The following is a 27,192-nucleotide window of genomic DNA, read 5'->3' on the forward strand; positions in this document are numbered from 1 at the left end:
TACCTGTGGAATTTCCAGGATTTCTGCCCTGCCTTTGTGTGGCAGGGAATGATTGGGAAGGTTAGTGAATACACAGCATCACTTCACTGTATATGCTGCTGTTTAATTGAGTCAAGTGCTTTCAGCTTCCTGTTTGGAGGAGCAGTAAATTCACTATTCAGCAAAATTGTTCTCTTTTAATCATGGTCTGTCATCAGCATTTGCTAGTCTTTCCTTCTTAAGCAGTATGTTCAGGAATCTCTTCTGTGTGTCAGAAAACAAAAGTATGGGATGATTTCTTCCTCCCTCTAAGAAATAAGTGTTTGAATATTTTTGCTGTTTTTACCTTTTTAGTGATCTAGGTGGCTGCAAGATAGGGTGATACAGACCTTCAGGTTGCATGGAAACACCTAAAGAATATGGAGCTCCATTAGCTCACCCTATGAGCTTCTGTAATTAAATCTCAGATTGAAAACTTCTATTTTAGGGTGCAGAAATCAAACAATACTCTGAATTTTGGCAGAGGAGAAAGGCAACTTCAGGCCATGAGAGACTGGCAAAGTTTCCTGAGACCATTTCTTTATTCCAGTTTTGTCAATGTTTAATCTGGTAGTTGACATAGAGGTAAAAACTGCTTAGCTATTGAATTAAACTTCTGTGTGTTTGTGTGCAGTCATGGTGCTCAGTACAAGGTGCTGGGTTTCAGTAATATGTGACAGTGTTCTGTTCCTTTATTTATTTGACTATTTGGATAGAGAGCTACTATAATATTTAAATACCTTCTACATTATTATGCTATATAAAATGCATATATTTTTTAAATTTGTCAATGGATGCTTCTGTTAACATTGCAATATAGGATGGTTTCTGTGATCTGCTCAGCTACACAAAAGAAACAAAGTCATAAATGTACATTTCATAAATATCCTCAGGTAATTTTAACTGAGGCTTTGAAAATAATTCCTCAGTTAAAAAATATTCATCTGTCCATCTAGCTATGGGGAGAAATAATTTCTGGGAAGTACTGAAATTTGAAGAACAAACATCCTATATCCAGTGGGTAAGGAAATGTCTGCCTTAGCAGGCATGCCAGCATTCAGGAGTGCTGAGGACATGTAGTAGGCTATGTAGAAAGTGTGAGAATGATCTGTGATATTTTATTTTTGCCCTGTCAAATAAAATACACCTCTGAGTGCATTTTTGCTCCTGCCACTTTTTAAATGTGTGTCCTTTATATTTAAATGTTATAATTGAATCCTTCTGCCCCACCACTGTAACTATGGAACAACTCTATTGACATCAGTAGCAATATCCAAAACAAACAGAATTTGTCCTCTGGTGTTAGATATCATCTCATATCATAACAACTCCTGTGGACAATTAGGATTTATTGTTATCAGCTGCACCTATCATTTTTGCTTAAATGCAAAATACTTTTGCAGTTGTATCTATAAAATAACCTGTGTATGTTATCACTGGCCAGGGTCTGTGTACAAATCACAAACAGGACAGGACTGCTAGGAACGTGCTTTGAGCTGCTTTATTTTCCAGCATCAGTTTCATAATCTAAAAATCATAAGTTCAGTCCTCCCACAGAACACCATTTATTGTTGGTTGGGGGTTTATGTACAAGTTAGGAACGGGATGGGATTGTTAGGAATGTGTTTTGAGTTGTTTTATTTTTTAGCATTACTTTTATTACATGGTTATGAAAACAGGAAGATGTTATTAGCTTACATTTTAGGCAGTAGTTAAAGAACTTAATGTTACAACTTACTTTAAAAGTTTTTTGACTAATTACACAAAGCAAAAGGATATTGACAGTAGTTTTATCTAATGACTATATATGTATTTATATATAAATATGTTTTATCTAAGTACTATATATGTATTATACTATATATGTATATATATGTATTTTTGGTTAATGTTTGCTGCTTTTGAATACAATATTTGCTTGTGAGTTTGAAAACACAATACACAGAGCTTTATTATAAGTTTAAAACTTCTTAATATTTCATTCTTTGTCTACTGCCTGGTATGTGAGCTGATGGCATCTTCCCATTGCCATAACCATGGAATGAGGCTGATGCTGGAAAATCAAACAGCTCAAGGCACGTTCCCAGCACTCCTGTCCTGTTGGTGAATTTTACATGGACCCTGGCTGGCGATATACGTGTATGCAGTTTATCTGGAAATCAGTCCTAGCCAATCAAACGTTGTGATTCTGCATTGATTTCCGGGTGTGTCTGTTTGGTGCCTGTCCCATCTCCTTGATTTTGCTGCTGCAGGTGGAGGATCTCCATGCAGGGAGTGTTTGAGGGTGCAGCAGTCCCGTGCAGCCCAGCTGTGTGCAGCACCGGGGCGAGCGGCACGGCACAGAGCCCTGCTCACTGCTCTGTGCAACAGTAAGCCTTTGTGACAGGCTGCTTGCTGAACCCTTCCTGCCTGCATATGGCACAGCTGAGTTCACTTGCTAGCAGATTTTCCTTTGTGCCTTGATGCTAGAACAGGATACTTCCAGCCTGGGTGTGAGCTGTCCTAGGCAGGGTGTGCTGGATGGGGTCCGAGAAAAGTTGGGAAGTGCACACAGACAAGAAGGGGAAAATGAGCGCAGCAACCAGTGGTGATTCCAGTGTTCTCCTTGTCATCCCTGACAGTGCTTATTGTGAATTTAAAACCACTTTGAAACAGCTGGCCAGTTCTGTAATGGAACATCATTAAATATTCTTCAAATTTCTGGCCAAAAAAACAACCTTTAAGGGCAATAGAACAATTATTTCTTAGAGGACAGTATTTTAATTCTCATATTTTTAAAACTAGACTGTTCAGAAAAATGTGGGTTTTTAGAGATTAGGATTTTGAACATCAGTTTTAGAACATAATGAAGTTTTACCCTTCTACCTTTACAATTCAAAGAGAAAAGTCAGAATTTTTTCTCCCCCAAGATTGTGAGAAAGAGGAGCCTGTAATGAGGATATCATCTGTAGTTCTCCTTACTTATGATAATATGCCAAGGAATAGAGAGCAAAAAGCATAGTGGAGGTTTTCTGTGAAGAATTACATTCTGCTGGTGGTGACACACATTTTAGAATTGTAATATATTGAAGGATTGTAAAAATTTAAATCAAAGGTTCAATATGCAGTAAATTGAAAATTAATTAACCCTCTTGTGTTGTTTTGGAGATGGGATGAGTGTTTTTAGGAAAAGCAGAAGGAAGAGTGAGAGATTAAAAATATTTTACTTGGAAAGAGGAAGGTAAGGAGGTACATTTTAGATCATCTCATTTCCTTTCTAATGCAAATCTGATTCTTTGATTATTCACTTATATTATTTATTTATTCTCATACAAAAGGTAGAAATTATGACATGTTGGGAATGTAGGCATTTTTTAAAATGCAATAATTGTGCAACTATTGCACTCCTTTCATCTATTGGTGAAAAAGGATTTCAAGAAAAAATAATTTTGAATAGAATTAATTAATGGATTCTTAAAGTCCTAAGCGTGTAATGTGACTGCAGTTCTTTAAAGCAGAAAAACAAGAGAGAAAACAAATAATGCCCCTTGAGCAGATGCTTATTCACGTAGGATAAGTAGTCTTTGATTTTGGAGAAGTGGTGTGACTTGCAGTTGGAAACCTTGATTTTTTGTGTCGTTATTTATATCTGCAATAAATGAGGAATAAGCATAAAACATGAAAAGGAAAATTAAGCATTATGCTAGTTCTCTTGCTATTTTACTTACTTGAAATAGGCATTTTTTAATGGTGTGTTGCTGTGCCTTTTGTTGACCATATCTGTGCGCCAGGTCTGTCTGCTTGTTTCCATTGGCTTGTCATGTTCACTAATTAGGGAACTGCTGCATGATTCACCTTGTTAATTAGAGGGACTTGCACACAAAGGCCCTTCGGGCAGTGCGAAAGAAGAGCCTAGCACTAGTGCCCTGAGAAAGCTGCAGCCTGTGAAGTAATTCTTCTCATCTACCTTCTATTTTTTATTTGAAATGAATAAATCATTGAGATTTTCCTTGTGGAGTGAGAATGCAAGAATTCACATCTTTGTAAGATGTAAATTATATGTGATCAATAGAAGGGGATGACTACTGTATTGTACTTACAAGATTCCCTAATTTACTACTTGTCAGTGTCTGAGAAATTGCTTGAAATATTTTGTCCCCACACTGTGGTGCGTTGTTCCCTTGATCTGCAGCACAAATGAGCAGCAGCGGTTTTGCTGTAGCTCAGTCTAAAATAGAAAAGATGTAGATTATTTAAATTCAAGCTTGTTTTGCATCCCCAGTGGAACTTCCATTTTACAAGTGCACCCCCAGCACCACCCCCACAACTTTTAAGGGGAAGAAGGTGGTGGGCGTGTGGCTATTTTTGTTCCCGGTGTTTTGCTGTGCCTCAAACCTCACTTTCCAGCAGAGCAGCACACTTGCTGTATTGTGCATTCTTTAGTTGAATATAGTTTCAGAATAAATTAAATTTGTTTTTGTCATGTCACTTAGACTTGATCAAACCACGATCCAGACTGCAGAAGAGGAAATTGCGTTAAAAGTGCACAACCAGTCGCTACACTGCACATTCCCCATCTGTTTATGACACTTCAGACATTAACTCCAATGCCATTCTCTCTAACTATTTGATTAAAATTACTTATTACAGCCAAATGATTTTTAGTAGATTGCTACATTCGCCTCATTTCCTCAAATGAGGCTGGCAGTTTCAAGATGCAGATTTCCCATAAGAATGCTAGAGGACTGGTATCAAAATCTGGGCATTTTCTTTTGGAATAATCTAGTTAATAAAGCCTCTTACTAGAATTTCTGATTACCTGCTATTTTAAATGCACTTAAAATTTCTGCTATTCTGAAGTTTTGTGCTAATGGAATATAGCCAGAGAAATTTTACCAAAAAATAGAAATACTTATTTGGAAAAAAATGGGGGAAATGCTTCAGGCTGATTTGAAATTTTATGGTATGAAATACTGTCACTCTTCAGGGATGATGAGATCCTCCTGTGTGCTTTGGTCTTCAGCTGGCTTCATTGATAGACCAGCCAAGAACTTCTTCCATCTTCCTGGTGCAGTTCTGGTGTACTGGTTTTTAATTAATTCAGATTTCAAGTAGGGCCAGAGATGAACAGAAATAAAACTAACCAAAGTGCTCTGCTTGCAATTCCTGATGCATGGAGAAGATGGTGCAGGTAAAATTCCTGATCTGACTCCCCTAGCACTAACACAAAGTTGCAGCAGCCATGGAGAGTTCTCCCTATCCAAATAGCTGTTGTATTGCTCAGATGATGGAAGAGTCTTTGCAGGGTATTTTCTGTAACAGTCCAACCATTTCTTAAGCTACATATTCCTATCTAGAGTAACACAGGGTATAATAAATACTGAAAGAAGATATCCCTCAAACACCTCTGAAAGAGTTGTAAAACAATGGAGTTTTTGTTTATTGGACACCTGCCATGTGAAAAGCAGGGCAGTTGGTCACCTTCCAGTCCAGCACTGAGCCCTGTGTTACAGTGGGCAGCACAGCCTTTGGGATTACTGCTTGCACTCTTATTTTCCAGGGCATGATTTTAGAAACGCCCACTCTTTGTGGAGTGTCCTCCCGTATGCCAGTGTTCCTGTCCCTTGTCCCAAAGCCACAGCTCAGCAGGTTTCCTGCTCTCATTGCTTCAGTCTGGAACTCTCGACGTGACTGAGCTCCACTCAGGCCTTCACTGTGTGTTTTACTCCCTGGTCTTGGTTCAAACATCAGTTTGAGTCCTCACACAGTGTCTCACTTCAGGGGGAAAGGAGAAGATTCTAGAAATCTGGAGAGTATGGTAAACCCCTACTTAGATGAGCAAAGAGCCTGGGAAAATACCTTTTCCATCTGTTTTGCCAAGCCCTGGGAGTGAGGCTGTGCCACTGGGTGCTCTGAGCTGAGCAGCCCCAGTGAGCTCTGTGGCTCATGTTCTTCCCAGCCATACTGATGCTGTCTCGTGTCCTTTGAGGAACACCTTGAGAACATTGGTGATTGCCTTGCTCCAAAATAAAATTAGGACTGATAAATAACAAAATAACAGATCTATGGGGATTTTTATCAGAGTTTTTTTCTGATCTCTCTACAGGTAAGTTATGGACACTCCAGTAAGTCGCAGCTCTAGTAGTGCTGATCCTGCCCAGTTGTCTGTGCCTCAGAAACCCCTGGCTCAAATGGGCTTTGCTCAGATTTGGCTTGGCAAATCTGCCATGTGCTCTTACAGCACCTAACAAATATAAAGGTTTAAAACAGCTTAGCATAGGAGAGCCTGGAACTGGTGCTACTGGAGAGAAATGGTTTGAGGAATGGTACTGGAATTCAAACAACAGACTCTGAGGAGTGCAGGAATGTAACGATTAAAGTTATTGGATGGACAAAAATTCCATTGTTTTAAAACTCTTTCAGAGGTGTTTGAGGGATATCTTCCTTAAGTATTTATCATACGCTGTGTGACTCTAAACAGGAATATGTAGCTTAAGAAATTGTTGGACTGTTACAGAAATAAATGTGTTTAAGTTAATAATTGATTAAATGATAGTGCATTGTATTTGGAAAATCAAAAGATGTAACCCAGTATGTTAAAAATTTACAAGAGTTTAAAATCAAATCTCACATTCTTCATGCTTTTGATTTTTTATAAATTATGAGTCAGCTGTTAAGGATACTTCCAAGAAAATTAAACCTGTGACTATTTTATATATATATATATATATATATATATATATATATATATATATATATATATATATGCACACACGCATATAAATATGTATATATATACCAATTCAGACAGTTTGAAGTCTTGAGCAGTAAGTAGATGAAATTATAGATATAAGGATAATTGTTTTAAAAATTCCATTTGACTGTGTACTGTACAAGACTAGTGAAAATTAAGATTTTAAGTCTTTTTATTTCAAGGAAAAATGAAAATGAAAGGCAGGATGCACCTGGCATTTTCTGTATCAGAGTTTGACACATTGTCTTGAAAGTAATAGGGCACGTTGAAATGGAAAATTTGACTAAACTTGTAAAACATAATGAAATTAGATGTAATAAACAGAAATGTCTGTTGTAGGAAAGATGCTCGGTCCAAAGTACCCCAGTTAAGATTCCAGAACTGTGTTCAGATGCTCATTATTTTGAGAAACAGTCATCTTGAGGCTGAAACATTCCCAGCTTGGTCTTTGCCCAGGGTGATTTTTTTCCTAACGCTATGCAATAATTTTCAGCTGCTGTTAAAAGTGTGTGGGTAAGAAAAAAGAAGAAACTCCCCTCACCAAAACCCAACAGACAAACACCTTCCACAGTAAAGAAGAATCTTGATCTGGTTCAGCTACGTGTGCAACCATTGCAAGGGACAGCTGGAGCTTTTACTGACCTGTGGGAGAGCACTTGGGAAGGAGCAGCATCCAGCTTTGTACTGAACAAAATTAGATACAATTTGTCAGAGCTGTGAATGTTTAAAAGTCTCACAGAATGTGTTTGGTGCATGAGCTGCTGTTGCACAGGTGAAAGCTCTCTGGTGTGGCATTTTTGCAGTACTTCAGTGCTTGGAGCAGTTCCTTACCAGGCACTGGGGCTGTGCTGACCTTGAGGGATTTCAGAGCCAGGGCTGGGGGATAGCACAGGGCTGCTGCACACACAGGCTGCTTTGCAAGACTCCCTGAAATTCACTGAGGCACCCATCCTTCTTCATCATTGTCCTGGACTTCATGAGGTTCCTGCCAGCATTTTTAATGAGTTTCATTTTTAATTGCACCTTCTGTTGTGGCCATCTTAGGACATGTGTAATGGTTCTGCATTTCAGGCACTCCTGAGCAGAAAAGATGTTTTTCCAGGGGGTGTAATCAGTGTCTGAGACTGATAGATACATGTTACAGAGCCATCAATTAAGACAGGTTTTTCTCAGCATATGACCCTGTTATCAGGAATTAAGCCATCCATCGCAGACAGAATTAGGAGGGATTTCCATTGATGCTTATTGGCTAGAAATCAATGCTTAAATCATTGTTTATATGATCTTGCTTTCATCAAACATTTCTGCCATTTAGCACCCTCTGTTGCCAGGTTCCTGCTCGGGGTTCACTGCTGCCTGTCCTCACCCATGAATGCTGTTGATATTTATAGCTGCTGTGGAGCCTCCTCTCCTTTCTCCTTAGGTGGTGTTTCTGAGCTAGATTGGGAATTGTGAGTAGATAAAATGTAGATCCTGGTGGGCTGAGTTAGCTCTGTGACTACAGAAACTTACTTTTACAATTTGGCTTCTATTCCCTTATCAAATCCTGTACTGGCACTGTTTAAACATACATGAATACTTCCTTAAGCTCTTTCTTCTTTATCTTCACAATCATCTCTGTGTCTCTGTCACTGGGTTATTTTCCTTCTAGGCCAAAAAACATCCCTGAATTCTGCCTGTAGGCACAGAACCACCTCCTTGACCTTTCACTCTCTCATGTGATCCCACTCCTTCTTCTCTCTTTAATTTTTGAAGGTATTTATATGTAGACTAGAATTTTTAGGAGTTCCAGCTGTCCTCTTACTTTCTGATCATATGGAAGGAAATTGCTCTTAGTCCTTAGCATCTACAGCCCATACCTATATTTCATCTACATTTCTGCTTTAGACAAAGCTCACTTCTCTTTGCCTGACAAATAAGTGCATTCTTGGTTTTTGGAAATTACTAAACCTAGCTTTTAAGATCTAGTGTTGATACTTCACATAGACATATGGCTGTCTTCCTTGTGGCATATGGCTTGTGGCACTTCTTTCTGAAATACCTAAATGTATCATAACAAATAATGATCTGCAGAAAACAAACTAAAATTCTAGAACTTCTCTGGTTAGCTCACTTTATTAAAGTGGTGAAGTAGTGTTCTTTCTGTGGTTTTAATGCTGTGCCACCATCACAAGAAAATGTCAGTGTTCAAAATAATGCTTTGTTCTTATGGTGTACTTTTCATCAAATGAGAGACCTCCCATGCTAAAAATACATTTGGATTTGATAAGGAGTAAGGAACAGCATCTGATTTGTAAGCATTTTACTTATATAATATATTGGAATATTTGTGTTTTAGAGAAATATTTTTACTTTCAAAAAACTTAATTGTTGTTAATGAATGTGGTTCTGAATTGAAGCATTGCTTTCGTCTCAGAGGGCAGAAATTTTGATATGCTATTGATAAATATGTCCATATTATTTGTGATAAAGGCAAGTTAAAGAAAGATTTTGCATCAGGAGCCCAATATGAAAATAAGAGTGTGAATGAATGCAGCTGTCAAACAGTTGCATCTTGTTGGTTATGTAGTGAGTTAGATTCATTTCTGGTAAATCATGTTAAGTAACAGGAAATTATTTTATCAGGATGTACAGATAGTAACAGGTGCTTCATTTGTTTAAATATCCAGTAATTAGTAACTGGCATAGTTAGAAGATAAGCTATTGTAGAAACAGCTGCTATGTTAGCTTGAAAATATAATTGATCATGTAAAGTCAGAAGCATAAGTAGCTTTAGTTTTACAGGTTCTTCTAAGAGTAATTTCAGAACACTGAAGATGGGGACATTCAATTCCTGTTATTCTTAGTGCTGAGGATTCAGAGGCTGGTTGCAAAGTCATTTCCACTTGACACAGGATGTGATTCCAGAGTGCTCTGGGGAGAAGAGCCTCCACAGGCCAGGGTGTGCATCTGGTGCACAAGGTGCCGTGTCCCCTCTTTGGAACCAAAGCCAAGATATTTTGTAAAAAATTGTTTTGAACAGAAATTACAACTGGGGGCAATATTTTTCATGAAAAGGCAGATGATGGGTAGGAAAGAGAGTGGTGCAGGTAATGTAACGTAGGCTATGAAGAAACAGAAGTATGTGACTTGGAAAATAAGATAAAGTTTTAATAGGAGTATGAAGAAGCCAATAATGGTATGGTATTAAAGGATGGTCTGGGATCTTAATAAGGTCTTCTTAAATGTCTTGCTATTAAGCATCCATAAACTGCAAAGATGTTTTCTTGTAAGCAGCTTCATGGTTGATAGTGTGCAGAGAGGCTCTCCTGTCAACTGGAATACGCTGACCTCTGCAAGCTGAAGGCTTGTTGGGAGTCAGTATCAGGATCATAACTCTTCTGATTATTTTTAAATGTAATTTTATGATTCTCTGCTTTCAGATGGGCTTTAAAGAAAGCATAAAAAACCACCAGTGCTAATTTATAAAAGATTGTTGAGAATTTGTGCAATACAGTATTTATCAAGTATTTTCACCACTTCAGCCTCTATGTTATAAAACATCAGGATCCTGTGATCTCACTGATGATGTGTTTGATGTATTAGAAATTTTTTGATCAGCATTCATGTTAAATAAGGTTAAATAAGGTTATTCTTTCCTGCTGTAGTTTACCACAGTGTGTGCTGTTAAACCAGTATCAGAAACTGTGTTGTGTTTCCTTCTGCATCTTTTGTACCTGGCAGCATATTCCTTATTTGTATTACAGGAATGTCTGTTCAGCCCACTGGGGCTTGATGATAAGTGAGGCACACAGTGGAGGAGGATCCTTGTGTGGAGAGCCCATGGCAGGCACAGGCAGGCTGGGTGATGTGGGGTGAGAACACAGGCAGGTGAAGAATGAAGTCCTAGCAGAATTCACCCAGTGAGGGTAGAACAGAGCTCAGCTCCTTTGGCTCTGTCTGTTGGGGATGAATTACAGGTAGTGGAACATCTTGTGCACTTGTCAAGATTAGTATGTGAGATCAAGAACCATCTTTAGTGTTTCTCACTGATCAAAAAAGAGAAGACAAAGAACCTGAGGAATAGATGTGTGCAAAGCTTTCTGCAGATTCTTGAAGCTATTCCATAGTTTCTTGGTAAAACCAATTTGCAGGTTTCAAAGTGAGGGCAAGATTTATCCCACTATGGGAAATTTAGAGAAGTGGCACCTTTTGCTTTACAATTTTCATGTGCAAAAAATCTCAACAAGAGGCACTATGTGCTGATATTCCACGTGGAAACAGCCAGGGTGTAGTGTAGTACAGGTAGCACAGTATTAGCTTCCTGTGGGTTTGCAAATGGTGACTTTGGATAAGACACTGATACAATATTCATATAACCTTTGCATAATACCAGTTATCTATCAGACTGTATTTCTGACCTGCACCTCCCAGGAAACGAATACTTACTCCAGTGCAGAATTTCTTATTCTGCAAAGCTTGACAACTTTGTCTGAGATCACTCTAAGCCAGTTGGCCTTTGCTTAAATATTCATCAGACTTCTGATAATTGTGATAACCCTTGTAGGCTGGCAAGCAAGGCAAATTAGCAAAAAGATGATTGATCTTTTTTTATATGCAGTTTTATCTTCAACCTTTCCTGGATATATGTTATACTATAGTAATAATTTCTTCTCTAAGGTATTTGCCAGTATCTAGATTTGCACATCTATTTACAGTTGCCTTGAAGCCTCATAATTACAATACAGCTGAAATGTCCATTTTCTTTCCCTGACTACAAATAGGGATCAATGGAATTTTAAATGACTGCTCACGGGCTAGCTTCCGATCATGACCTTTGTAAATGATTAGAGCTCACCACTGTTGCTATCTACCTTGAAAGGGTAAGCGGGCAGCTCTGCCTAACTGGCATTTAATCTGGAACAGAGCCAAAGATATTTGAGCTAAAAACCTAATATGAGTTGGCAAAGAGAAGTATGTATAGACCTTTGCACTATTATTGAGATATTTTTCTACGTTGCTTTTTTGTATTTAGGAAATTCTTTTACCCCGTAGATGAGAGATGTATTTTTAGATAATGTTATACTGAAGTTATGGTAATAACTGTGCTTGCAAAATGTATGAAAGCATGAAAGTGTGAAAAATGGGGTTTCAAACTCTAAATGACTGAATTCAATTTTCTGAAGAATGTGAAAATTCAAAATGGAGGGATCTTCGAGATCATCTTGTTCATCCCTTGCCATGAGCAAGGGACAGGATTTCAAACTCTAATGGGGTTTCAAAATGGGGTTTCAAACTCTGACTGAATTCAATTTTCTGAAGAATGTGAAAATATTAAATGGTCTGGTTTGGAAGGGATCTTTGAGATCATCTTGTTCACCCCTTGTCATGAACTGAGACATTCTTTACTGTCCCAGGTTGCTCCAAGCTCTGTCCAGCCTTGGACACTGCCAGGGATGGGGCAGCCACAGCTTCTCTGGGCAGCTGTGCCAGGAGCTCAGCACCTCCCAGAGACAGATTTTTTTCCTTATATCTAATCCAAATCCACACTCTTTCAGTGTGAAGCCATTCCCTCATATCCTGTCACTCCAGGCCCTTGTCCAAAGTCCCTGTCTGTCTTTCCTGTTAGCTCCTTGTAGGCATTGGAAAGCCCCAGTGAGGTCTTTCTGGGGCCTTCTGTTCTCCAGGTTCAGTGAACTGGGCGCTGAACATTCCCAGTTCCAGCTCAGTGCTGTCAGGATGCTGGGGCTGTGTTAGGTCCCAGTGTCCACATCATGGACAAAGGTGGGAGAGGTGCTGCTGGTGCTTGACAGTGCCTCAGTGTGAGCCAAAGTGTGCCCAAGGGGACAAGAGGCCCATGGCACCTGGGCTGGATCAGCAGGAGCAGGGCAGCGCCTGCCCCTCTGTGCTGGGCACTGCTGAGGCCACACCTCAGTGCTGTGCCCAGCTCTGGGCCCCTCACTGCTGCCTCCAGCTCCTTGGTGCTGCCCTCCAGGGCTCTCTGGTCACCTCCCCTGGCTCTGGGCAGGGCTGGGCCCTGGCCCCATCCCCTGGAGCTGGAAACATTCCCTGGCCAGCCTGTCACCAAAGCTGGTCAGGCACAAGTGTGGTCAGGCTGCCAAATGAATTCATCTGAGAGCTGCACTGAAAAGAGGCATGAGTGGATCTGCTTTTTCTGGACAGAGGTGGATGGAGAAAAGGCACTCCACACTGGCACTTTTTTGCTTAAACCTCCTTTCCTTTTAGCATTGGTTGAGATAGTTCAGGCCCTGCTTTTATGTGCACATCATGTGTAGGTAATGGCTGAGACACTTCTATCTCTGCTTGTCAGTTCAGTGTCATTTTAATGAGGAATTGTGCCTGTATCATTCCATGTTTTCATTACCACCCTTGAATTTCTCAAGGTGTTGTTCTGTGCACTGCTGCTGAAGTGGGAATAAGAGTGACATCAGTGGGATTAGAAAGGAAACACCTCAGTTTGTTGATAGATTTTGCAAACCCAAAGTTTTGAGATTAATAAGAATTATTGCTAAGAGATATGAATACTTTTGTCTAATTAAGATAATACACTGTGTTGCCTAATCAACTATTCTTGTGTGGTATTGATCAGAATATTTATTAAAACATTAGTTTGTTGGGAATATGACACTTATCATTATCACTCTGAAAGAATGACACAGTTTTTAGTGAATATGCAATCTTGCCTCACTGCTGGCCAGAGCACTTTCTCCTATTTTCTGTAGTGTGCTATATTGTTACATAATGCAGCTGGCAGCTGCTTCAAACTGGTCAAATGTATTCTTACCTAAAGCCTAAGCCCAGAAAGCACTTGGAAAGTCAGTTTGTAAAGGTTCTGTGTCAGCATTACCTTTGGCTAGCATTTAGATAGAGATATCTTATTATTTTGAGAAAACATCAAGTATGTTTGAAATTCAAAATAAATATAAGATAAAAAATGAGAGGTTTTTAAATTTGAATTGGTATTTCAATTCAAATTGGGTTGGTGGTGCCAGAAGAGTGACAGGGAGATGGAAAATCAGGCAGGGGGGTTCCTGCATCCTAAACCAAGGGCTGGGTGGTGGAACCACACTGGGGTGGAGACTCAGTCCTGGTTTGTAAGGGCTGGGGAAGTTTGTAGCTTATAACTCAGCCCAGCTCAGCTCTCCCTTCCCAGAAAAAAGGATTTTCCTGCCTGGCCATCCTTCCTGCCATTGGAAAATCCTCCAGAAGTGCAGTGCAGGATGGACTGGGAGAGGTGTTGGTTGGAACACCAATGTGACTGATGATATTCTTCATATCAGCCATAAACTGGAGATGTGTAGTTATAAGTATATAAGTTAGTATATAAGGCAGTTTTTAATGAAAAGGATAGTGTTTTTGGAAAGAGTTGAGATATTTGGAAGCAGAAATCCTGTGAAAAGTCCCAAGAACTTCAGTACCTTCATTATTGCTCCATGGCCAGGCTGCTGGAATAGTACTGGGAGCAGTACAGTGCTCTCAGGGATTGCTCACATGTGACTTCACCTCATGCTTGCAGGTCTGAAGATAACTTTTAGATAAGGCTAGAGAATCAAACTCAAGAGATTTCTTTCTGTGTGGCAGATGCAGCAGCAGGAGCTGGCCCAGATGAGGCAGAGGGACGCCAACCTCACGGCGCTGGCAGCCATCGGCCCCCGCAAGAAACGGAAGCTGGATGCTCCTGGCCTGCTCACCATAGGAGGAGAGGTAAGTGTGCACCCAGAGCAGGGAAATCACTCCTGCAGAGCCTCCCAGGAACAGCTGGGGCTGCTCCTGCTGCTGCTGGCAGGCAGGTGTGTCATTTGGAGATGCACATCAGCACGGGAGCCCAGCTTGTCTTGCCACAGTTAAAATGGCATCTCCTTGTAGTTGTATTTTCAAGTGTGAGCTTTCAGCAGGTCATTAAAGAATGTTTTTAAATAGTTCAATGTGAAGTGTAGGTCTTGAACTGTTCACTGCTTTTATATCTGTTTTCTCCTCTGCATAATCTGGAAAAACCCAAAAAGAGTAGGCAATGAAGAAGTATCTGAAAAAACCTAACTGCAGTCTTGCTTACAGTTTGAACCAAGAGCTTGTAGTAATACCAGTGTGGGTTTGTGATAAATGTGTCCAAACTTCTTCCAGAATGTCAAGGTGTCCCCCACCACTGCAAAGATGAGTTTATAACCATGCTAAATTGCAATTTCCATAAGAATACTGTGCTCTAGAAATAGGATTGGGTTCATTAGCATGATTCTCCTGATATTTTAAGTGAAGTAGCCGTGCTACACAATAAATGCCAAATTGTCCAAAGCCTGATCTATATTCTGTTAAGCAAGGTGGAGAGCCAGGGTGGTGTGTGGCAGTGCTGTGGGTGGCTCTCTCAGAGCACTGTGTTGTTTGGTACAGATACACTTGGGCTGCTTTTCCTTCTGCTGAGTCTGCCCACGCAGCAGAGTCAGAGGAATTCTCCCTATTACATGCCTGTTCTGAGGAAAATGCAAACATTTTGTTTTGAATAGCTAAACTAACAGTTTTGGCTCAGACATTTGACTGTCTAAATGCCAGGCATTTCCAAAGGCCTTTTTGTTTCCCATTTTGGATAGCTTTTATCTGACTTCTCTCTCTTTTCGTGTGCTAAGATTAGTGCTAGGGAATTAGCTGAGCTAGGAACAGAAGTGGATCCTGTTTATATTCTAAAATTGACTTAGGACTTCAGATATGTAGGAGGTGCTCCCGTTTCTGGTAAAATTTGTTTCAGACTGAGGGAATTTCTCAGGTTTTGTGTTGTCATGTAATTATTCCCTTTCTTTCAGCCTCCCTCCTTTATCTTACATTCAGTAAAGAATCCTGTTCTCCCCCACATGCACCTGTAACAAATCTCACAGAGCAGGCCCAAAGGAGCTTTCATTAGAAGCTTGACTGGGTGGTCATAGTTTTGGCTTTCCCTCCTTTAGAAATAATTTGAACCTTCTAATAATACATGGATCCCTTCAGATTTTAACACTTCACCAAAGGAATATTTTATCCTAAGGAACAGAATTTAATTTAGACAATTGAATTTTTAATTTATCTATTGTCCTTTTAAAATAATTGTTCTTTTGTAAGTATTAATAATTTGATGAACAAATTGTGGTCACCTTCAGTGAGTGAAGCATTTTAATCAGAGCTCTGTATCTGAATGGATTATGATGAACAGCTTCCCCCTCTCTCTCTAGAAGCTCCTTGTTCTCTTGCTGAAGTGCTTCAAGGAAAAATAAAGGTCTGGGGCAAATTCCAAAGGCTTCTGGTTATTTTTGCTTCCTTTTGCTGCTCTCCTAGCCCAAATTTTGCTGAACAACTCCATTGTTGCATTGGCAAACTCTCCCTGAAGTTTTTGCCGATGCATGGATTTCCTGGAGCCATGAGCTGTGTGCCAGTTCAGATGGAACTGCTCCCATCCCTCTTCTCCTAGCTGCAAACCATCCTGGCCAGCTGATAGAGATGGCTGCCTGGAAGCTGATTTCAAGGTCTTGGAAGCTGGATCTGCATTATTCAATGCCTTTTGTAGGGAATAGGACCTAAAGTGCTGCAGAAGCTGTGTCACACAGCTTGGCTCCCAGAAACTCCCTTTCTGCTCTTCTTCTGAGCTTATTAGGGCTGCTGTGCAGAAATAAACTCAACTCCTCCAAAATGTTTCCCTGTAAAAGGTATTGGAAATTTGTGTTATTTGTCTAAGACTGTCTGAAATACCTTCTTTGGGTTTCTGGAGGTTATAAACATCATTATGATTCTGTGGTACCAACACCCTCTCAGCCCAATTCCACCTTCAAATACCCAACCTCCTCTGTGGTCTAGGACACTCTGATTTCTCCCAGCAATTTCTAAGCTGCTTAAAGCCCTTGCTACTGATAATCTCTGCTTGCAAGGTCTGATTTGGCCAGAGCTTTTTGGACTGCTCTTTTTTTGGTCAAAATACAGTTTTTGCATTGAAGTTGCTTGTCTCCTCTTTAATATTTTTGAATTACATATCTGCTTTTGTTGCAACTAGGAACTTGCATGTTTACTGATCCAAAGATATGTCATTTACAAATCATCCCACCCTGGCATGTTCCTTTATTTTCCCTTTTCTGAACTAACTCTTGTTTGACACTTATTGCATTGGCCATTTTTCAGTAAGCAGTGCTGGGGATTTCAGTCCAGCTTCTTGGTTTAACAGAAATACCAAGAATTTATTTTTGGAAATTGGATCTTTTAAATAACACCCTTTTCATCTGAGCAGGAGGCTATTAAGGAGTAGTGATGGATATTCTACTAAAGACAAGAAGTTGATGGAAAAGATTAGTATTTCTATTATTTAAGTACTGGTTTTTAACTAGAGAGAAACAATTCTTCTACAGCTTTTGGAAGTGTGAAAAAGCTTGTGTTAATAACTCTAAGTATTTTCTACCAGCACTTTTTTTGAGAGTATTTTCTTTAAACTTTGTTCTCTGTCTCACATTGCCAGAGCTCATTTGGACTTCTTTGCTTGTTTTCAAGCCATAGCTAAATAGACCTTTGGTTTGGATGACAGGATTATTATAAATTATCAAGACCAGGCCCATCATTGCTGGACTAGTACAGCTAATTTTTTTTTACTACTTTTACCTGGGGACATGGAAAATCAGCAGCTTTAGAGTAAGGCTATTTTTACATCTTCTTTTGAGTTTTTAAAAATTTGCTTCTCTGTGCAACCATATTAAAAATGTGTTTCCAAAACATGGGAACAATATTTTGTAAAACAGTGGATGAGCAGGGGCTTGGTGTTCCCAAATAACACTGGTGCCAAGTGAGTGACTGGTTTCAGGGCACAAATACAGAGTGGGCTCATGGCACTGTCCCATCCCAATCCCTGCATTCCTGCCCTTCCCTTGGCTCTGGCACCCTGGCCTGGCCACCTCATTTGAGAAACAGGAAGAAAACTGATCTAACAGCATCAAAATTGAATAGTTCCTGCTTGCTTGTTGAAGTAGTTTGGCCTAGAGCCCAGTGAACACTGGAAAAGGAACTTAGAGCCAGCCAGAGACAGCAAATGTGAGATCACCTGCACTTCATTCGCTGCCTTTTCAGTGCCTTTCGTGTCTGCTCGTGTTTTACATGATCTGCTAGAAACACAGCTGCCTCTGTGCAGCCAGCAGCTCATCAGAAATTCAGCCTGCTCATCATGATAATGTGCTTTAGATCTAGAGTGAAGGAGAAGAGGTAAAGAGAAGAAAGATACCTTTGGAAAGATTCAGCTTCTCTGCCTGGCAGAATTGAACATACTGCATTTGTGGAATTTTTTAGGGGCTTTCCATTTCTTTAGTAATACTAGACAAAAATTATTGGAAAATATCTTCTAAAGTCACTTTTTTTTTGGAATTCAGCCTTATTAGTATTATTACCATTACTATTACTATTCCAATTACTATTATTATATCAGTGTGCTTATCAAGGTAGGTATCTAAGAATCCTGGGCACTGCTTAGCAGCAGTGCTGCCCAGCTCTGGTCTGTGCTGTGGTCCTGTGATGCTCAGCACTTGGTGACACAAACATTCAGTACAGCAAGCCCTGAAGTTCTTCAGGTAGCATCCCTAAGCACCTTTAATGTCAGATTAAATATAAGGTTTGGGTTGCTTTTTTTTCCCCTTAGTTGCTTTTTGATTGAATATTATCAGCTAACACTTCCCATGTTTTGGTTTCTTTCTTGAATTATAAGGCTTCTAAGAGTTAGAATTAAAATTTTGCTTTTTGCTTGTTTATGAAGTGGATATTTTCATGTAATTGTAAGAGTTGGAGCTTTAAAAAAAGGACTAGCCATTGCAAGACTAGGTTAGGTGGCTTTACAAGCTAAATATTTGAGTACTGCTAAGGTGGCATGAATGCAGAATTTTCATACTTTCAAGTTCCTAATTTCTTATTATGGAATTAAAGTGTGGAGGTTAAATACAAGTATTTTTCTGTATTTAATAATAATCATTAAATTATTTGGCTTTTCATCAAGACCTATGGCTAGTATCCCAAAATACATAAATACAGAGTATATGTTTGAAATATCTGAGGGTATAATTTGTTTAAATATCAAGTGAAAGCCCTCTCCTGGTACTTGCTGGCACAGATGGTTTTTGAATACTGAGCTTCCAAAGGCAGCTTCAGGGCTAGTTCAGTGAATCACTGCTTATTGAAGACAGTCATTTTAGGGATAAGAAAAAGCCCTGTTCCTCACACAGCAGCAGAGCAGTCATCTTAAAAATACTCTGCAACTATCCCAAACACCATCCTTCAAAATGTGCAGGACCATATGTTGGGCCAGTGCTCAAGGGAGATCTGATACCCTGGGTGTTTTCTCATCCACTAGATTCCAGCCATTATAATAGTCAAGAAAGATAATGTTCTTGCAGATGTGGAAAGTCCCACAACTAACAGTGAAAACAGAGATGTTTTGTGTAGAGAAAAGCTAATTACTGAAGTGATTGCAAGGTGTATTTTGGGTACGAGGCACCACATTTTTTAATTAAATTAATCTTTCAGATGGTATAATTTGAGTATTTTAAAGCTGTTTTCATGTTTAGGTTTTGTACAGAACATGATTAAGATTCTGGTTTAAGACACTGAAATCTGTGTTGTACCAGAGGAAGGCATAGAGAAAGTTACCTAATGTTACTGACTGTTAGGTCTTTACACTTTAGTAACTCCTGATTTCTAAGTGGAAATGTAAGGATGGATTCAGGATTTTGTGGGAAGCACTTGGGTATGTGCTGGAGTTGGACAAAAGTACTTTTGACTGCAGTCTCTTTTTGAATGTGATTCATTTCACATTTCAGCTGACATTCTCACCTCATGCTGGGTTATCCATGGACATTTCAGCAACACCTGCTATTATTCCTCAAATCCATTGTCAATATTTTAACAATATTAGGAAGAAATCAGGGTACTAGGTAATTTTGTCTTTGGAATGGGTCAGACATGGGCTGTCTCTTGGAAAACCTGGCTTGTTTCCTTCCTTTTTTGCCCTTTTAAACCATAAGGGATGTGTGGTGTGTCCTGCAGAAGTCTCTGTTACAGGAGGGCTGTGCCTTGACTTCTGCCCAAAGTTTCTACTCAGTGAATATCACCCACTTCAGAAGGTCAGGAATCAGCCAATATGTGAGCCATAACTGCTGCTGACAGACCCAAAGAACTAGAGCCAAGGAATAGTCTTTAATTATTAACAACCAAGGAATAGTCTTTCATTTTGGGGAAAAACACCAGTCATCAGCACTGAGATTCTCTGGGCAAATCTTTGAGCTGTTCCATCACCTTTCTGGAGCTAAAGTTTATTTTATGGCATCCACTGTCAAAGGTCCTTGGAACAACTTGTTCAACAACTCAGGTCTCAGCTTGGTCATCCTGCTGTAGGGTTGGCTCTTGATAAATAACTTTTTATATAAAGTGGTCAAGATATGCTTAGAAAGCTCTGGAATCTAAATCACTTTGCACTGTTAAACTTGAGTTATATGGAAGAGATACAATGGAGCAGAACACCTTTTGCAAGCATTTATGGATCAAGAAGTTGAATTTTGCTTTTTGTGCTTTTTAAGCCTGTAGACTAAGAGCAGAACAGGAGGAAATTTTATGATTTGTTGTATCATTACCTTTTCAAGCACTCTTTGCTCCATGTCTCATTGACATGATAGAAGGCAGTGTTCTCTCAGACCTGTTTTGGTGCAGGATGTCACTGCTGCTGACAGTTATGATTTCATTTGAGGTATCCCAAAACTATCACTTAAATTTATGAGTTTGGATTTTCAAGGAGACAGAAGAAAAGAGTTTGTCCTTACATTTTTTAAAATGGAATTACATACATAGTACTTTGTAAATCCTTGAAAATCTCAAGTTTGCTTCAACTTCTCTTTTACTTCTGTTTTGTTTTACTTCCCATTTTCAAACTTAAATCAGTATTAAAATAGTTTGCCATAAATGTGTTGATATCTATTTCAAAAGCAGTATTTTGAAACACCCTATAGATGATATCCTAATTAGTAATTGCACCTTTTTCCTTATTCTTAAATGAATGAGACTTCAATTTATAATCAATTGCCCCAATGATGAGTTTTCATTTAAAAAAAATTAATTCAAACTGTGTTTTAGCCCATGATATCACAAACTGGGTTTTTTTAAATTTCTGGTTTTATTTTGTGAAACAAAACTTCCAACATTACTCTAATGCTTCTTACAGACCTAGCAGTAAAACTAGGAGGACATTGAAGATGATGGATAATGCAATGTTTACATTGATGTTTAATAATTGTGGCTGGGAGTGAATGTGTAGAAATACATTTCTGTGCCTGTTGCAAACAGGCAGGAATACAGGCAGTGAGTCAGGAGGCAGGAGAACATTTTTGCATGGATCTCAGTTCACAGGAGGAAAAAGCCAGGCAGCAATGCAAGAAAATAGCAAGTGGGCTCTGTGCCAGGAAAAACATTCTTTTTTACTAGTAGAACAGGTTTGCACGCTGTGTGTATTCCTTTGATCTATGGAACACAAAATATTCTGACAGAGGTTCAATGATATTAATAATTTTTCCTTATTGGCCAAGACAAATTTGATTTTTACTTCATTTGGAGAAGGAAGTTGGTCCCACCTGACTGCATGCAGGAGGAGACCATGAGAGCATTTTTTTCTCTGCTTCTTAAAGATTTCTACTGCATTCTTACTTAAATAGTTTTTTGTTTTCTTTTTTTATTAATAGAAACAGAAATCCTCCTCCTTGGTTATAAAAAAAAAAATACTACATTTTTAAAGAGAAAATTGTATCAATATGGTAATAATAAATACAATTGTTTTATTTATGGATACCTTGTAAATACAGTGTGTGCAGCTTATTAGCATGGAAAATGAGAACTTGGCACAAAGATTCTGAGTAGCTAAGAGTTCATCCATTATTTGTCAATCCCTATGGAGCTCTACTGCTATTCCTGTGTTTTTCTTGCAAAAAGCTACCTTGAGGATGTGTGGGGACAGAGGGTATATGAGTTTGCATTTTGGGGTTTTGGGAATTAGTTTTGACTTGAGTTTTTCTGTATTTTCAGTTGTTTTCTCCCTGTCCTCCTGATTTTCAGACACTGAAACATAGAATCTGTTTTGCAGTCTGTTTTTCTGATGTTTATAACGACAGATTTTTTTTATTCTTCTGGCTAAGTAAAACTGGTAAGACAGAGAGAAAGCATGGAAGGTCTAGCAGAGGGTTTGCCCATTGACTTTAGAAGGTAAGGCCAAAGATGCTGTGACAATTTTAGACGTCAGTGAAAATAATTTTTAAAACCTGACCAGAAAAATTTCAAGGTGTAACTTTTCAACCTGTACATGAGAAGATTCATAGCTGTATCTTAAGGTGGCAATGTTTCCCATTGAAATAATTCTTCCCTAGAGCAGTCAAATGAATCATCAAATAGATTAATTTCCTTTTGCTTCAATCCTATTCAGTTCTAGGTAAATTTTGTGGGATAATCTTTTTCCTCTTTGTCTAAAATATTTTTTACTGAAGTTTAGGTTTGAAAAAAGTCTGAGGAAATTAAAATGTATTAAGATGCACATTTTTTTTTATTTTATAGCAATGGCCATGCCTCCCTCTGCATTGACACTGTGCATTTTGTACAGCTGAATGTGGTCTGCTGATAAAAAACTATGAGTTCTTAAATTAAAAAGAAAACAAAAGAAAAGCCTGACAGATAAACATTTAATTCAGAACTTGCTGTCTTATTATGTGTTCAAAAATTGTCCCTTCATTTTGAGTAGTCTGTTTGAAAACAGGCTTAGTGTGTAAGATAGAGAAAGAGGCTTTTCATTATTTCCTTTTACCATGTGCAAGTCTTCCAAGATTTTGCTGTAAGTCAGAATGTTTTTATGAGTGTTTAATATGTGCATATCATATGTATCTGTGCACAAAATTTAAAGGCAGGTCCCTATTACAGGCTTCATAAGTGGTGTCATCATGAAATGACACAATATCACCAGCTTGTGGTGCAGGCAAATTTTTTTTGCTGTTCAAGGAACATGATGCATTTTAATCCCTGGTATCTGTTCTAAATTGTGAGAGTATTTTGAGCAAATACTTGTTTCCTTTGGGAAGGAATGCTCACCCTTCTTTCTCACATGTTGACCAGTCTCCTACTGTCTGCACTCCTCCTTCAGAATTTGGCTGAAATTTGCCAACAAATTCAAAGGTGGAGCTCAAATATTTAAATTTTGAGCTGAAACAAGCTTTTCAGCTTTGTAAAAAACTGTTCACAGATAATGGAACAGTGTGCTTTGCACATCTTTCCTTTGCAGGAGCAATGGCAAAGTGGGTCCTGTTTGGCCACATTCATGAGAAGTTGAGTGTTGGAGCTCCAAACCTGCAAGGACATGTGCACATGCTTAACTTTAGCAGAGTGCTGAGTTTGTTTGAAGTCAGTAATGTGCCTCGTGTAGAACATTAATTACCTGCAATAAGCTTTTGTTGGAGCACTGTGTTCCTGTCAATCTCCCTGTGCTTCCCACTGCACGAGCTCGGCTTTGCTGATCTCTCACAGGTTCTGGTGTAGGAAAACACTTCATTTTCTATATTCCTTCTATAGTTAAACCTGGGGTTTCTGTCTAGAAATTGTCATATTGCATGCTTTTGGAAAGTCTTGTGCTTATTTGACCATGGAAGTCTTTGGGACTAATCAGTGTGTGTTAAATGCAGGTTTATGAAGTTTCCTAATGTGTCTTGGATATTACAGGCAGTATTTTGCTTTCAAAGAAACAATACAGTAAAAATAGCTAATAGTGGGATCTTCATCTTGGTGTTCCTTTTGTTACATACTCTGTTCTAGTGAATGACTAGGAAAAAAGGGGGTTTTTGTTTTTGTTTTGCCTGGAGTCAAACAGGAGCATGCTGGTTAAAGGGATTCTGTGGGGGCTGGAGAGAGCCTGAGGGAACTCAGAGAGACATCTACCACCAGCAGCTTGTCTGTTCTAGCTAATTATAGCTGGGGTACTGTTTACTTTAGTGGTGTACTCCTTATTTATTAGTTACTTGGTTACTGCTTGCCTTCAAGTTACAGGCTGGCAGCCAGTTCCTGCAGGGGAGGTGCAATAGGGAGGGAAGGGCATCAGGCAGAGCTGCAGCTCCCCGACCTTGGCAGCATTTCTGAGGCTGCTGGAGTTTGGCATTTTTTTAATGCTGGCAACCAGAGAGATGGTCAAAGAGAAAAGCAGAGAAGTTAAAAAATAGCGACAACTTAAGGAAATGTTTTACCATCTAGAAGGACTGTGGTGATAAAATTATCATGAGTGTCTCCATGACTTGTAAGTCAGATTTGGGTTTTTTCCCTCCTTCTCCTCCTGTCTTTGGAGAAAAATCTGGATTTTTTTGGCCTATGTGAAGCTAAAATGATTTGCATAAAATTGCAGTCTTTAAAGCTTTTTAACCAGTGTGAGTCTGTGGGGTTCTGGAGTTAGTTTCACAGCATAGTTTTGCTAACGAGTTACAAATCACTTTTCGAAGCATGACTGAAAATACACACAGACATTGAAATTAGTAACTAAGTATTAACTAAAACTAAGTTAAATTATTACATAACTCGGGTATGGAAACCATGGAGTCTCAGTTTTTAAGAGTCAGACCTCTGGACTGTTGAACCACTTCGGGAATTCTTACCCTACCTCAGCATCCAGTGTTTCTGATGAGCTTTGAGCTGGCCTGTGGATGAGGTGTCTGAAGGAAGTAGTGCACCAGACCTATTTTCTCTGCTTTGGTTATTTTGTTTATAGTATTCTTGGTTTAATAATTATCTCAGCAAACAAACAGGCAAAGAGCAGCAATGTTGTATGGGAAGGCACATGAGGAGAATGATGAGGTTTTCTGCAGCTGGGTTTGAGAAAGTAGAAGATATCATAAATAGTCATTTCTGTGCTGTAGCAGCATGAAAATAGTGTTGGTCCATGCTGTAGTTTAATCAAGAGAGGGGATAATTCTCCAGTCTTTTTGAGCATGACACTCTCTTGCAAAGACAGCCTAACAAGAGCTGAACTTCTGCATGATGCACCAATTACTGAGCAATTTAGAGGAAGCTGTGCCAGGAGAATGAGCAAAAAGTTCCATTAAAAAAGGCAAAGTTCCTATCTGCAAAGGAGAAGGAGGAATACAAGGAGCACAACAGGTTAAACAGCCTTGGCCAAAGAAGTGAGTACCCCTAGGCAGAGCAGCATCTCTAATCAGTGGTAGTGGTATGAGCTCTGAGGGGAGGGAAGTTCAGGCTGGTGCTCTCATGTAACATTAAAAAGGACAAGCAGTCTGTCAGGGGAAACAGTCATTGGTGTGGGATTTCTTCTCTTGATCAAAAAGACAGCAGCACTGCAGCCTGCTCTGTCTGTAGGGGAGGTGTTGGCAGAGGGCATTTTTTTCCCAGGCCATATCAGTGGCCTGTGGTACGTTTTTCCTAATCCATAAAAGATGCCACCTGCATTTCTCTCTTTGGCAGGCTTTTGTTAATCCCTCAGTTTTCTCTTTTTATTTTGTTTTCATTTTAATGCTATTACATTTTTTTTTAATGAGCAACTTCTTTAAGAGACATCTCTACAAAGCAAAAAATGAGCTGCATCTAATGGGCTTAAAAAATGTGCCTAGTGCTTGTCTGCAAAGCCAAAATTACTTTTCTCATTTCTATAAGTAATTTTTATGAATAGCATTCAGTTTCAGTACCTTGAAGCTCAGTCGAAGGGGAAACAAAGTGCACTCTGCACAAGCTTGCCTCCAGCCACCGGACATCATTGACAGCCATAGATGTGTTGCACTTTGGTCAAACTTGCATTGCCACAAAGTTCTTTTAACAAAAGTTTTTACCTTCAGCTGTGTAGCTGCAGTGAGATGGGATGAATTTGATGCTGCTGCTGACTTGGCTTGTACCTTGCTAAGTAACAGAGCAATGAAGAACTGCAGGTGCTGGTCCCTGGTGTTCTTGTCAGCTGTGCAGGTAGTCAAAGCAATAATAATTTGCCAGTGATGTTAAGAGCAAACATACATCAAGATTTCAATATTCTTTTCAAAATATTTCTTAAATAACTTAGAACCAATATAGAAGGATTTCCAGAAGAAAATTAGAAGGTAGATTTTTTCTCTCTAAATAAATAAATAAAGATTGCATATTTGGAAGTATTTGACATCATGTCTTATGTCTTGATTGAGAATCCAAAAGAAGAATTATTTTATTTACTTCAAGAAGTACTATGAGCCTGAATCTTCAGTTAGTTGTTTTTAATATTGTGAACTGTTCCTTATTTTAAGGAGCTTAACTGTACTGGGACATGTTCTCTGGCTTCTCCTGGTAGAGGACAAGAAGTAGAACAACAGGTGATTTAATTCCACCACAGATCATTAATTTTCAGTTTTGAGTGTCCAAATCTCTTAAGCAATAGTACATTATTTTAGAAAACTCCTAATGAAGAGCATCTGGAGTAAAGCCTTAAAGTACAGCCAGAGTCAGTTGTTTGTGCTAACTGTGGTCTCTGCATGACCAGATCTGGGTGTGTACATTTGTATTTCAGTGTGATTTCTGCTCACTCTGCAGCAATTAGTGGAAATTATAAATGTTTAATGAGCATTTTAATGCTTTTTAGTTGATATTGTTGATAGGTACTGAGGGCTCCAATGTTCAAGTGTCTTCAGAATTCTCTACCTTGATCTATTTTGTGGCCCATGAGTAGATATTACTCACATCTAGTATTTATTTTAGCTATAGTGATTAATACTTCAGTTTGACCTATTGGGGTTTCTTTTCTACAGTGCCATATAAAAAAAAATGTAATGCAATCCATAATTCAGCTTGTGCAGCCTGTGTTGGGCTGTAAATCCTGCTTGGTCTGCAGTCAAATGCATTTCTTATATTACCTCTACTGGGATACAAGATTTTGTGGGCTTCATACAACTTCTAAAAAGTTATATATTGCCTTTTATCCTGGTGGTGATGAAGACCAATTACTTTTTAACATAATTTCCTATATTTTGGCCCTTACTCTCTAGGTATTATATAGTGCTGTGGTAAATTTATTAAGTTTTACTGGGTGTGTGGGTGGGAGATAGCAAAGCTATGTTTCTCCTTGTGTTACTGTTTTTCCAACTACAGATTCTACAAGATTAGATTTTTGCTTGTCATATTTAAATGATGAATTTAACAGAAGCCTTTTCATTTCAAAATAATTTTTAACGAGGCAGTATCATCTGTAACTTCTGAGTTATTTAATTAGTGCATATACTGAGATTCATTGTTTTTCAAATTAAATGTGTAATCCTATAAACCTTAACAATAGTTGTAGTTTTTAAGAGTTTCAGGGAGGTATTTTTATCCCCAGTATTTCATTGTTTTATGTAAGTAGCTCCTTTATGAAAACTTCAAATTTATGCTGAATTTCTGATACAACTTTTCTTTGGAAGAAGACCCAAGAGCAGCTTATGAGCAACTTT

At 38.9% G+C, this 27,192-nt stretch overlaps 1 protein-coding gene across 1 annotated transcript in view; it reads left to right on the forward strand.

Moving 5' to 3' along the window:
* The window catches only part of LOC131089251 (transcription initiation factor TFIID subunit 4-like), a 153,395-nt gene that overhangs the window by 89,369 nt on the left and 36,834 nt on the right, over positions 1-27,192 (forward strand). Inside the window, exon 14 of the mRNA XM_058033894.1 lies at positions 14,333-14,455. Within this exon, the coding sequence (XP_057889877.1) occupies positions 14,333-14,455 (123 nt within the window). The remainder of the gene's footprint in view (positions 1-14,332; positions 14,456-27,192) is intronic.

Source organism: Melospiza georgiana, chromosome 14, assembly GCF_028018845.1.
Source record: "Melospiza georgiana isolate bMelGeo1 chromosome 14, bMelGeo1.pri, whole genome shotgun sequence".
In the NCBI taxonomy this organism is placed as follows: Eukaryota; Metazoa; Chordata; class Aves; order Passeriformes; family Passerellidae; genus Melospiza; species Melospiza georgiana.